At 32.7% G+C, this 14466-nt stretch overlaps 1 protein-coding gene across 1 annotated transcript in view; it reads left to right on the forward strand.

The window, feature by feature from the left end:
• Positions 1-13851, forward strand: part of LOC145323690 (uncharacterized) — a 30419-nt gene extending 16568 nt beyond the window's left edge. Inside the window, exons 7-19 of the mRNA XM_080166138.1 lie at positions 631-751; positions 1066-1136; positions 1718-1817; positions 2078-2130; positions 3941-3983; positions 7215-7306; positions 7897-7954; positions 8432-8493; positions 9263-9313; positions 10127-10208; positions 11449-11531; positions 12757-12856; positions 13362-13851. Coding sequence (XP_080022264.1) covers positions 631-751; positions 1066-1136; positions 1718-1817; positions 2078-2130; positions 3941-3983; positions 7215-7306; positions 7897-7954; positions 8432-8493; positions 9263-9313; positions 10127-10208; positions 11449-11531; positions 12757-12856; positions 13362-13406 — 961 coding nt within the window. The 3' untranslated portion in view covers positions 13407-13851. The remainder of the gene's footprint in view (positions 1-630; positions 752-1065; positions 1137-1717; positions 1818-2077; positions 2131-3940; positions 3984-7214; positions 7307-7896; positions 7955-8431; positions 8494-9262; positions 9314-10126; positions 10209-11448; positions 11532-12756; positions 12857-13361) is intronic.
• The last annotated feature ends 615 nt before the right edge of the window (positions 13852-14466 follow it).

Raw genomic sequence — 14466 nt, forward strand, 5'->3', positions numbered from 1 at the left:
ATGTATAGAATTGTCCTATTCATTTCAAACTTTTGTCTTCTAGTTGAGAAGAAGATTAAAGTCCCTCCACAGATTATGTAGTCATACGATAGAATAGCCAATGAGAGGCCGGAATACACTGTAATTGATCAATGATAAGATTTATGTTGGCATCTCATTTGCTATTCTAATATGACTTAATACGATAGAATAGCCAATGAGAGGCCATTATACACTGTAATTGACCAATTGTAAAATTTATACAGGCCTCTCATTGGTTATTTCATCGTATGACGTCATAATCTTTGGAGGGACTTTAATCATCTTCTCCAGTTGACCTTCTCAGATCTATATGCTCATCTAAAAGCACGAGATGTATAGAGTTGTTCTATTTATTTCAAACAATTCCCCTCACAGTGCCCAAAATGCTACAATTCCTCTCTCTCATTCAACGGCTTTAAACTTTGAGTAATAGTATTTAAAGCTCGATTGGTTGGTTCAAACTAGTAGTTTCTAAACTTTTATAATAATAATATTTTTTACTCCATATCTAATTTGAAAATTTTATTCTGAAGTTTGGTTTTATTTTATTTTTTGTTCTTTTTGGTTTTTTCAGCTACGCTACATTTGACTTAATCATCCTTGTTTCAGTACAACAAGTTCTACAACAACCACAACTTCTTCTACAACAACAACTACAACATATTCAACAACAACAACACCTTCAACTATGATGTTTACAGATCTATCTGCATTTCCAACATTTTTTTCAAGGAATTACACATTTTTCTTTAACAACTGTATTGAACCGGATTTTCGATCAATGATATTAAAAAGAATGACAGTTAATATCTATCAAAGCGAAGCTCTGAAACAGTAAGACAAACGAACATTAACATTTGAAAAGCAATAGAACTGAAAAAGCAGAATATAAATCTAAACAAAAATGTAAGTAGATTTCTTGCAAAACTGCTTAAATACAGAATAGTGTTTAAGGGCATACTTACATATTTGGGACTTAATTATGCTTCGCTTATAACATTGTACCTTGTTTTAATAGGTTGATAAAGTGTAATGAAACCCAGCAGACAACCAGCAACTGCCTCATCAACCACACAAAGACCCACTAAAACAACAACTAAAAGAATATTGGGAAGGTATTCCTTCATTCAATCTGGGAGCTAAAGGGACAAGGCAATGGTCAATGAAATGATGTACATCCTCTATGATAAAACACGTAATTACCCCTGTAGATTAGAATTATTAGTTGAAACGTTTAGACACTCAACCTAATGAATTAACCAACGAATAAGATAACGTTATTATAAAACTTTTGGGACTAGTGTAATAAATAAGTCAATGTCCCCTCCCAAAATGCATTCAATACACTATGCTCAAACAGACAATCAATACTTTGATTGTATATTCTTTATCTGTTTGCATATGTTTTAGATTGCGACTGTTCTTAATAAGTTTATTGTGTTGCATCATATCAATCTTTTGCTTAAATTTCATCAAATCTTTATTAGTTGGTTGACCAACTTCAGTGTCCAAACTTTTCTAACAATGATTTTTTTTCTACATTAGGGGTAATTTTGTTTTTTATCATTGATAATTTTTTTTTAAATACACAATAGCATCAGCTGCTATAGTTAAATATTTAACCGTCAGCCGCTTTGATTGCTAAACCGCAGCAGAAAGGGCTTTAAAAAAACTGAAAATTTTTATTATATTTTAGGAAATCGGGTATCTCTACAACTAGAGAAGCAGCCGTAACCACAACTACTCCATTCAAATATTATTCTTCAATATTAAATTCTACTCTAGCTTTATTTCAGGTATGTAGATAGATAGATAGATAGATAGAGAAGCAGCCGTAACCACAACTACTCAATTCAAATATTATTCTTCAATTATTGTTATTATTATTCAATACTAAATTCTACTCTAGATAGATAGATGGATCTTAATCTTAAGATTCAATAAAAAAAAATTTACTACTTTATTTTTCTCTGTTGTCTAATAAAATCACGAAACCTTTTTTAAATGCCAAAAGAAAAAACACGAAACCTCTGACTAAAAATATTCATTATACTAGGATTATCCTCCTTCAAGAGAGAGATTTCTGTGTGGAGACTTCTGCATTTCCAGGTAATAATAGTATTTATAGCATCGTATTAAAGACAGCTTTCCGCGGATAATAATTTTAAAAATCATAATATTAAATCCTCGACAGGACGAAGGACCGTACTAAAAAAAATAGTATTAATATAATGTTTTTATTTTAATATTCGTAAAAAAACAAGCTGTGTAATAAGATAGGATACATGATTTTTCAGTTGATCTTTGTGGAAAATGTTTACAGGGTTATATATATTTTTAGTATGACTTGGAAATGATCATTTCTTGAACTCATTTGGCCTCTAGGGGCATTTAAGTAAAGGGGTGGAGGGGGTTAAAAGTCGACCCCACCCATTTACTGTAAGTTTTATAAGTGATTTCTCTTAGGAGGGTGATGTTACCCTTCCCCAAAATAGTTATGAACCTTCCCTAGATCTTTGAGAAGCTTCACTGTGCAGGAGAACCATATCGGTTCAGCAGAGATTAGCAAGATCCTATGCTACAGATTGATAGAAAGACACCCTGTTATTTTTATAGAGGGATAATTTGGTTTTCAAGCTTCAAACCAGATTAATATCCGCTGGATTAGAACCAGTTCTCAGCCATTCATTCTCAAAAATTATGTATTGCATTGCATTGCAGAAAATTTTGCACAATAATAATAAAATAAATATCATAAACTTAATACTAGTTTTGTTAGCCTGGGCCTTCGGTCACTCAGGTCTAACAAAACTAGTTGTAATCTTATGATTTTTTATTTTAATATCCGCGGAAAGCTGTCTATAAATCCAACCCAACCCCTGACCTGTGTGTGCAATATCGTATACAAAGTTTGAAACTTTTATATTATAACCAACTACAGCCAATAAAAACAAGGATAACAATAACAAAGAACCATTCAGTAGCGTATCAATAATAAGCTAGTAATATTATCAAAAGTAATATTATAAGTTATAATATTACCCACTTACCCTTGGCATAGATTATAAATGGATTTATATTTGAAAATTTAATAGTTTATAATATTTTTCAAAAAGCATTAACGCGTCAAGGTTTTTCTTTAAAAAATATTAAAAAAAGTTTTGTCTGAAGCTAAAGACCTCCCCTGCCCTCCCCTAGAGACTAGGGGCGAAACAACTTGTAGAGATATAAAAAGATAAATAACTAGTACAGTCAGTTTAAAAACTTTCCAGACAAAATTTCAATACAAGTCTCTCTTTCAGTTAAAACAGGGATCAGCCAATTGGGAAAATTTACTATAAAATGAAATGATGATTGGTACATTTCAGGGATCTAAAGGGATGAGATAATTGCTGCTAATGTACATCCCAAAGTCAATACACAAAATTACCCCTCCTTTAGATTACAATTAGTGGTGAAATGTTTGTACACTCAATAAACAACCAATCAAAATCCATTTGAAGTCCCAAAAGTTGTTAAGCCGAACGAATAAGAATAGTATAATAAACAGCTCATTTTTCCTTCTCTCTCTAGGTACATATGCTATTTTCATGGCCGTTAAAACTGGTTTGTACGATTACGACTTGAGGAAAAAGGTCGTAATTATCAGGGAAGGAGTGGACATTGGGCTGTTTATTTCTCTAGTACCCAAAGTTTTCATTTTCGTTGGCTTAAATAACTTGTGGACTTTCATTGAATTTAGATTGGTTTGTTCATTAAGTTAAGTATTCAAACATTTCAACCACTAATGATAATCTATATTTTGTGTATCTTTATTGTAGAAGATGTAGATCATTTTATTGGCCATTGTCTTATCCCCTTTGGTCCCTGCGAATTCTTAGCAACAATGGAAAATTGATTTGATAAATTTTATTTCTAGATACGAGTCAACAAAGTTCTATGACTGCCAGGGAAGTTGCCAGGTATTTACATACAGATAAATAAATAGAGAGAATTACTGACACTCAGACGGACAGTCCAGCAGATAGAAATAAGACAATCGCATACAAATTAATATTAAGATATTTAAAGATAGATGGATTGGACAGACAGATACAAATATGCAATTATTAAGATATCAGCGAAAGGAATTAAATTTTATCATTCTATTATAAAGACATTCACTAGTTATAGAGTATCTGCGCTATTCAAAATAGTTTATTATTATCTATTTCTGAAAGCCCTTTATAGTTCCTATAAAAAAATGTTGTTATCTATAATACAAAGTAGCTTGATGTCTGTCCGTCTGTCTGTCCGTCTGAAGCTTAAGATCTCTGAACCGATCGAATTCTACTCTTCAGGGAATATACCTACTGGTCCTGTGGTGGTTTTAGGCTATTTTCTTGGGGGGTGGGACACCCCTAACCCCTCCAAAAATAAAAAAAACACCCCCCAAAATTTTTTTTTTTACATTTTTTGTAAAATCTCAGTAACTGCTGATCAAATTGGGCTCTACCCTTCTAGTGGGACACCAAAACCCCCCCAAAAATAAAAAATCCCCACTTCAAAAATTTTTAATTTTTTAAAAATTTTGTAAACAAAATCCAGTAATTGGGGTGGGGGAACCCCACTGCAACATGGGGCGAAGACCCCATGAATCTCCCCCCCCCCCAAAAAAAATTTTTTTTTTTTTAATTTTAATTTTTGTGTATGCGAACAACCTAGGTTTAATTTTTACGAATTGAAATTTTTTTGTACAAATTAAAATTTTTGTGCATAAAGCGCACAACCTAGGTTTAATTTTACCACAGAGTAATTAAACAAAGAATAATTTTTTTGAATATTTCTATTAAAGTGTTCACGAAGCTGGGAAAAAGTTGATATATGTCACTGATTAATGTTTTTTAAGAGTACTATTTTGAGAATTAAGTCTTAATTACTTCCCATTTTAAAATAAATCAAACTTTAAAAAAACGAATTTATTCCCTTGAAAACATTGATGTATTTTGTGTTTTATTATACATATCTTAAAACCTATCAAAATCGACAAATAACAATCTTTTTGTTAAGGTTTACTTGCAAATTTAGAGTAGAATAAATTCTTTTGTTACATACATATCAAACTAACCAAAAAGGTTTATAATTTCTTTTTACGGGGAGATTAAACGATTTTTACGGATAATCAAAAAGATATTACCAAATATGGATATAAGGTCAGCCGATTTATAGTTGTCGATTGTAACATAGCATCCTCATCCTATCTCAATAATTACTACTTGCTAAAAAAGCTTCAAACTTCCATAAAAAATTTAAATTTTAAAAATTAAAATTTTTAATGTATAATGTATAAATCGTTTTGGAGGGTGGTGGTATTCTCCTCCAAAATAGTTATAAACATTTCAAGAACTTATGACGAGCTACCCTGTAAAGGAGAACCATACTGGTTCAGCTGTTAGCAAGATCCTTTAGAACAGACAAACATACAGACATCCTGTTACATTATTTTAACAATTTATATTTAGGATGTGTGTATTACTTAAATATAATTTATTAACTTAAACAGAAAGAGGGCTACTTATAGTAGATATTCAAAATAAGCTTTAAAACACAAAATAATTTATAAATTTTAGGTCATGGAAAGGAAACAAGTTTGCAGGTTTTGTTGTATTTGTATCCTTTCCATGAACCAAAGTTTTTATTATAAGCGTTTTCTAAGATAGGCATTTGTTGAGTATAACCCCTCTCTCTCTCTCTCTCTCTCTCTCTCTCTCTCTCTCTCTCTCTCTCTCTCTCTCTCTCTCTCTCTCTCTCTCTCTCTCTCTCTCCCCCTCTCTCTGTTTTTCTTTCTCACACATTCAGATTTTTACCTGGGGGGTTAGTTGTTAAATAAATATTATTTAATGTATAAAAAAAACCAAATATAAATTTATATTTTTCTATAAGAGGGCAAAAAAATAGCTTAAAACCAACAAACGACTTTTTTAATAAAAATAAAATAGCCTAAAACCTTTACCAAAAACTATAAGAAGCTTCACTGTAAAAGTGAACCATATCGTTTCAGCGGTCCCTTCTCTACAGATAAAAAAAGCTTACAACTTTATAAATTAGGATATTGTTAAATCTTTTCATTTAAAACTACCCTTCTGTACAACCCTTCTGTACGTAATTGTATGCAGGGAGGAAATGGATATTTGGCTTTTTATTACATTAGTTCCCAAAGTTAATGACATTTTGTTAGTTGGCTAATTAACTTTGGGGACTTTCATAGAATTTTAATTGGTTGGTTTATTACTTTGAGTGTCCAAATGTTTAAACCACCAAATATTGTTTACAAAATGGGTAATTTTGTGTATATTTTCACTGAAAATATCCATTAATTTATCGGCCATTGTCTTATGCCTCTAATTCCCTGGTTATTTATGTAGCAAGTGGGTTCGTGGGTGGTGCGTTAAGTGTGTGTGTGTGTTATACTACGATAGTGTGTGTGTGCGTGTGTGTGGCAAGATAGGTAAGGTATGTGTGTGTGTGTGCGTGTGTGTGTGTGTGTGTGTGTGTGTGACAAATTACAATAACTTTTCATTGGAACCAAAAAAATAATGTTTGTTTTTATGGAAAAACTTTAATAAAATGATTGAATTTTTTGCTGAAGTATATAGCAAATATAATACATTTTTACTTTTTAAACAATTTAATTCTTAAATATCATTCTTTCTATAGATTTAAACACTTTTTCTATTGTCTTTATACCAGCTCAAGCATACCGAAATTCGGTCAATAATTTTATAAAATAAACCAAACTTTTTCATTACATTTTAAAGAAAGTTCGAAGACAAATATTATTAGAGATGTATTATAAAAATATTTCCTAAGTATTGTTTTTTTTGTTTTTATCTGTGAGCGAGGAAATAGCTTATTATTTCATAATTTGATTCTTGCACAGATTTTAACATTATTTTCATGTGGAAATACTCTTTGCATTTTAAACTGATTTTTTTCTAACTTAGTTGAACTTTTTAGGCATTATACTTTGAAAATTACTTTAAAAATACGAAAAGGTAAACGAAAATGCATTTTGAAAAATTAAATTCGCGATCACTTTAAGGAGGGTTGACTTCCCATAACTTTATAGGGCGAAGCCCCTAGAGGCTAGGGGCGAAGCCGCTAGTACAATACAAATGACCAATGAATACACAATAAAAAGCTTACTATTTCAGTCGAAGACGGTGCCGTGTTCATCTGAACCAGGGAAGCCACCCCTATGTCCTCAACATTTTACACTATGTGGCGATAATACCTGTCTAGATAGGTAGGTAGATAGATAGATATGTATATAGATAAAGTCCGCATAGAATAAATAACAAACTATTATTTGTATTATAGATAGATAGATAGATAGTAAGGGAAGCCTCACCATGGTCCTCAACATTTTACACTGTGTGGCGATAATACCTGTCTAGATAGGTACCATAGATAGATAAATAACATAGGGGTTATGGTTTCCTAAGCCTTATTTCTGTAAAACTATGAAAGAATTGTATCCATGTTTATAGAAACGTCAATTTGTCTCAATTTCATGATTTGTCCATTTAGGAAACATATATCTAAATGACAAACACAAATATATATAATAGGTTTTATATTTTGGGCATTGTTTCTAAAAATAAAAATCCCTGTATAAAACTCGTCCTTTTTTGAATTGTCTTATTAAAAACTGCTAACTGAATAATGATTTTAAAATTAAAAAAAGGGAAGGGGCATGATGTTATTCTTCGCCTATAGATAATTTTTTTCTCAATGAGACAAAATTAGTTTTTTTTATAACTGACCGTTTATTAATGTTATAGAACTTGTGCTGCTAAAATCTATGAAAAAATTCTCAGTAATTATTTTTTTTAGTTTTGCAGTGTCCTTAGTTGAGGCAGAAACTGGTTATCCTAGCCATTACCCTTGCCAGGTAAAACTCACCACTGTTTAACTTTATATTGTTACTAGTGGCTAGCTATGCCCCTATAGGCAAGGGGTAAGTCAACTTTCAATTGTAGTTTTAAAAAGAAAATTTTCAACAAACTTTTGGGGGGTGATTTCTCTTGGAAGTGTGGTGGTACCCTCCCCCTAAATAGTTAAACCTTTAAAAAAGGATTATATCAACATAAGAAGGTAGCTAAAATGACATTAGAGTGATATCTTAGTTATGACCCTTGTAAAAGGCGTTGCTACAAAAGACCAACACCTACAACAGTCCTTGTTAAAATACATTTCTATAAAATAAGTTGGTTTTGGTTTTTATGTCAGCTATGATCTTCATTGAACTTATTGAGTTCACATTCTAGATGAGCTTCATATAGGTTTTGAGTTGGTTTTAGGTTATTTTAATCTTAAATAAATGAATATTTATGTGTAACCACTGGAAAAATAGAATACATATATTTAGGGAGTCTGTACCCCAATGTCCACCCCCTGCCTAAACAATGGAACTATGGAATGCCAAGAGGGGTAAGAGAGTTAATTGTGTACCATTTATCATTTTTTGTAATAGGTAGATAAAATGTAATGATGATCAGTGATTACTCGAAATTTCACACAAAATTTCAACGGTCTGTCTTAAATAGCAGTTGAGAAAATCATTTTCCCCTAAATCCAGCAGCTGACAGACGGACATACAGACATACGTTAAAATGCAATGTTAAACGGATTGGCAGACAGATTGACAGACATAAAAGAGGTAGAGTTGTTAACCGATAGACCAATACATGAATAGATAGAATACAAAAGCATGTAACAGAATAAAAAAAAACATTTTTTTTTAATTGGAGCTTTCCCTCAAAGTGCATTGTTGAGCACTAGCCCCCTCCCCCTTAATTAAAAAAAATTAAAATAAAGGTGTCATAATGCTTTCCTATGCCTAATTCCTGCGTGGGGTCATAAACCAGGCGGGGCTACCTAACCTGGCCTGAATAAATAAACAAAAGAAAAATTAGCACCCTTCCCTGATTTTCAATTTATGTTGAAGGAGAGGTAATTTTTCTCTGCTCAACAATTTAAGGGAAAACTATTGAACACTATTATGTTATTGGATAAAGATTACAGAATGCGTGGATATTGTGCGAGATTCTCGCATACCCTGATATAATGTTTTTTTCCAAGCTGGCTAATGGTAACGACACGCGTATTTCCCCATTTCCCCAAACATAGATTGACGACAAAAATTCCCCTGGCTCAATATCCATGAGTTCAACATCCAATTTTATATTTGTAATTACAGGTATTGGCTGTGTGAAAGTCAAAATCAGTGTATTCTACGTTTTATTGGCAGGTATACTATACAGGGACAGAGGGGACATTTGACTGTTTATTACACTAGTCCCCAAAGTTTTATAATAACGTTTTCTTATTCGTTGCCTTAACAACTTTGGGGATTTTTATTAAATTTTGATTCTCTGGTTCATTAGGTTAGATGTCCAGACGTTTTAACCAATAAGTGTAATCTACAAAAGGAGTGATTTTGTGTATCATCATTTGGGATGTACATTAATTTATCGGCCATAGTCTAATCCCTGATTAATAATTGTTTTAACATTGCACCTATTTTGTATCCAGGGAGGAAAGGATTCTGTAAATTGCCAGGGATCTAAAGGGATAAGACATTGGCGATACAATCCAAATGACGATACGATAAATTACCCCCCTTCTGTAGATTAGTTTTAGTGCTTTAAACGTTGGACACTCAACTTAATAAACCAACCATTCAAAATTTATTTAAAGTTTCTAAAGTTGTTAAGCCAAAGAATAAGAAAACGTTATTATATAACTCAGGGGACTAGTGCAATAAACAGCCCATTTCCCCTCCCTCCCTGGTAAATTCCACTGCTTATGACCAAGTTATCTTATACGTTGGCACATTTTTTTATGGGATTTTACAAAATTTTATTTAAATTGGTCCAAATTATCAATGTGCAAACTTTTCAACCAATGATTTTAACCTAGAGAGAAGGAGTAATCTTTTTTTTATTGTGTGGTATATCAATTTATCTTCCCTATCTTGCCCCTCAAATCATTAATTATATCTATTTTTAAGTTGTATCATCACAAACGCGACCAACTGAAATTTTATCTCTTTTATTTTCAGGGAAGCCATGTTATCCCAGTTATGTGATGGGTATCCAGAGTGTCAGGATACCTCTGATGAGAGTCTAGTTCAGTGTGCTAAGGTTAGTTAGATAGATAGATGGATAGATAAAGTAATAGGTAGATGGATAGATGGGTATCCAGAATGTCAGGATACCTCTGATGAGAGTTTAGTTAAGTGTGCTAAAGTTAGATAGATAGATAAATAGATAGATAAAGGGATAGATAGAGGGATAGATGGGTATCCAGAATGTCAAGATACTTCGGATGAGAGTTTAGTTCAGTGTGCTAAGGTTAGATAGATAGATAGATAGATAGAGTGATAGATAGATAGATAGATAGAGTGATAGATAGATAGATAGATAAAGGAACAGGTAGATGGATAGATGCGTATCCAGAATGTCAGGATGCTTCGGATGAGAGTCTAGTTCAGTGTGCTAAGGTTAGTTAGATAGATATTTAGATAGATAAAGTAATAGGTAGATGGATAGATGGGTATCCAGAATGTCAGGATTCCTCTGATGAGAGTCTAGTTCAGTGTGCTAAGGTTAGTTAGATAGATATTTAGATAGATAAAGTAATAGGTAGATGGATAGATGGGTATCCAGAATGTCAGGATTCCTCTGATGAGAGTCTAGTTCAGTGTGCTAAGGTTAGATAGATAGATATTTAGATAGATAAAGGAATAGGTAGATGGATAGATGGGTATCCAGAGTGTCAGGATACCTCTGATGAGAGTCTAGTTCAGTGTGCTAAGGTTAGATAGATAGATAGATAGATAGATAGATAGATAAAGGGATAGATAGATAAAGGGATAGATAAAGGGATAGATAGATAAATAGATAGATAAAGGAATAGGTAGATGGATAGATGGGTATCCAGAATGTCAAGATACTTCGGATGAGAGTTTAGTTCAGTGCGCTAAGGTTAGATAGATAGATAATCCTTATAATAAAGTAAAAGATATCTGTCTGACTGTCTGTCAGTGTATCTGTTTGTATATGTGTACAAAAGGTACTCACTAACCATGAACAAAAACATAAATGGTTCTCCTTGACAATGTAACTTCTGATAGGTTCTGTGAAAGTTTACAACTATTAGAACACAAGAGAAATCGCCACTAAAAAATGCCCCTCCAAAAAAAAATATTTTTCTTTTCAGAATTACAATTGAAAGAGGGGTGATCCCTCATCCCGCCTTCAAGAGTCCTATAGGCCTCCAGGGGCGGCGCTGCTAGTTACATATATTTCAACACAAAGTCAGGCTGACGGACAGAAAGACATTACAGTTGCTTCGCTATTAATGGATATATTTCCACCTTAGGTGTATGCTGTAGAGTTATCAATATTATTTCTGATAGTGATATCAATAGTTCCTATTACAATTGCAGTTTTTTTGTTATACAGGTATTATTTAATTTTAGTAGTATGTATAGCTGGTATGTAGACAGTACGTTTTTCTCCTTGCGTCTACCTGTATATGATTATAAGTTTTTGGATGTTAGATTGACCTATCAATTTAAAGCCTTGTGTGACGGAGAGATATGGGACAATGGGCTGTGTTTATTACACTAGTCCACAAAGTTTTTCTTATTCGTTGTCTTAACAACTTTGCTGACTACTAAATTTTGATTGGTTCGTTCATTAAGTTGAGTGAATTTAAACATTTCAACCACTAAGTTTAATTTACAGAAGGGGTTATTTTGTGTATCATCATTGGAGATGTACATCAATTTATTGGCCATTGTCTCATCCCTTTAGATCCCTTCTTGTGTGAACATTTATAGTTTTAAAAATATGAGAAGGCGTGGCAACACTTTTTGTTGTCTGACGGTCCATCAGCTTTTCTTTGCTGCTATTAAAGCTAGATATATGAAATTTCTTATGAAGTTTCTAACATGCATTACTCTTTAACTCACTTCAGCTTTATCTTATTATTAAAGGACGCCTGCAAGAAATACCACGCTTTAACTGCTGAAAGACTGCTACAAGTAGACCCTATACCCCAAATTTAAAGCCTTCAGCTTCAATAACAAAAAAGTTCTAGGCATTTCAAAATTTTATGTACAATGAAATTTTTGAAAGATTTCCAATGCTCATAAAAGAAAAAACAATATTAAATTACGTCGCCTAGACACAAAATTATAACCTTATCTTTATCAGAAACTTAGATTGCCGGTAACTGATTACATTTTTACAATAAAAACACCACATTTCATAGTTAAAATCTATGAAAAAAATCGATTTAAATTGCATTTTTAATTTTTTTTAATGATTTTGACTATAAAAATGGGTTTTTTTTATTGTAAAAATATAATTAGTTACCGGAAACCTAAATCTATGCCAAAAATAAGCTTATAATTTTGTTTCTAGGCCACGTAGTTTAATTTTAAAGTTTTCAACATGAGCATTGCAATTCTTTCAAAATTTTAAATGTCATTTTAAAATGCCTAGAACTTTTTTGTTATAGAAGCTGAAGGCTTCAAATTTGGGGTATTTGGTCTACTTGTGGCAGTCTTTCAGCAGTTAAAGCGTGGTATTTCTTGCAGGCTTCCTTTAAGTAAATTCACGAAATTCGCTAAATTTAGATGCTGTCATTCTTGTTTAAAATTAATAATGTTAGAACTTTCAGACAAAGGTTGTGTACGATACGGGTGGAGTGCATCAAGTTTGGTGGCCTCACATCAAAACAAAGATCTCTCTCAACTGAGAAGGGTTATGAAGGCAATGAGGTAGGTGAAATAGCCCAAACCCTGCAGCGGACCAAAACTGTATCAGTCTAGATTTTCACGCGATTTTAATGGGCGTATATTATTTATTCTATTCTTTAATTTAAACAGTAGTGTACAATACTTTGTTTAAATGTTGTTTTTCCTCAAAATACCTTCGAGCAGTTAACCCCAACCCTACCTTGCTATTATTGCGAGAGAAAAAAAAATTAAAATGGAGGGTGTGGATTTTTTATGTCTTACCCCTGCAATGGCTTAACCCCGGCGAAGCTAACTAGTAAACAATAAAACCTGACCTAAAGTAAAAAAAAACACGAAAACAATCCCACTCATCATTGATTTATTCAAAATAATCATTTTGGAATTAATAGAAAAAAAACAGATAGAGGGACCTATATGCAAAGATTATAGGAATACCAAGAGGTGAGGGTGGGGGTAAAGTTTTTGGGCACTCTACTTAGGAAATATGGAATTTCCCCAAAATTGTTAATATTTATTTAAACTTCAGGATGAAATGCATTTGCGGTCCTTGGCTCCTGAAGATGTAGATTAAAGGATGCATTATAGGGCTCGTATGCTGCTCCTTAGCCGCACATAAGACTCAAATTTAAATCCGCTCGTGTGCAAGAGAAGAAATTCCAAAAAGATGGATTGCCAGTTGGTAACAGGTTGAGACATCCAGCTGAATTTTAAAGCAATAAAATAAGACTTACATACATTTGGCTTACGCGCGGCTGCCGATCCCTGATGCATTTTATATCTTCCTATCTATCCAGAGAGGTACTTAGAAAGATAGCAAACCTAGAAATGTTGAAGTATATCATTAATTATGTAAATTTGAAGATATATAGATAGAAAGCATATCTATCCAACTATCTAATCTTGTCTTTGAGAATGCAAAATTGACTTTTACCTTTTACGTTTTAGTAAGGTGGGCATTCACTTTCGCATAATATAACAGCTGCGCAGTGTTTCATATTCGCATAAAAGACACAATAGCTTATGAATAGGACGTATGTTAAATCCTTATAAAGTAACAGGATGATTGTATTTTTGTGTGTAGCTTAGAACCTTGCTATCTTCGAGATGTGGTTCTCCTTTACGGTGAAAGTTTTTAACTATTTTGGGGGAGGGAACTCTACCCTCATAAGAGAAATCACCCTGAACCCCCCACCCACAAATGTTTAAAAATATTTTTCTTTTTATAACAAAAATTTAAAATACCTCTAGGGGCGTAGCCACTAGTGATATATAGTAACGCAATAGGAAAGATAGTTTGTGCTGTTGTAATAATATGCGATAATAATTTGATCATGTGATACTCGTGCGGAAGTGGGTGGACACCTTTTATTTAATATTAAACATCTGAGTGTTTTCCTGGTTGGGCCTATATACTTCATTTTTGTCAGGCAGGGAGGGGTCGTTGGACTGTAAATTATGCTGGTACCCAAAGATTTATAAACACGTTATCTCATATGTTGAGTTTTATCAATATTATATCTTGATTGGTTGGTTCTAACTAGTAGTGTCCAAACTTTTCAACCAATAATTTCACTCTAAAGCAGGGTAAATTTTGTTTATCATGCTGAGCTGTGAATTTACTGGTACCCAAA

This window comes from Acartia tonsa, chromosome 7, assembly GCF_053477335.1.
Source record: "Acartia tonsa isolate MP-2025a chromosome 7, ASM5347733v1, whole genome shotgun sequence".
Classification (NCBI taxonomy): Eukaryota; Metazoa; Arthropoda; class Copepoda; order Calanoida; family Acartiidae; genus Acartia; species Acartia tonsa.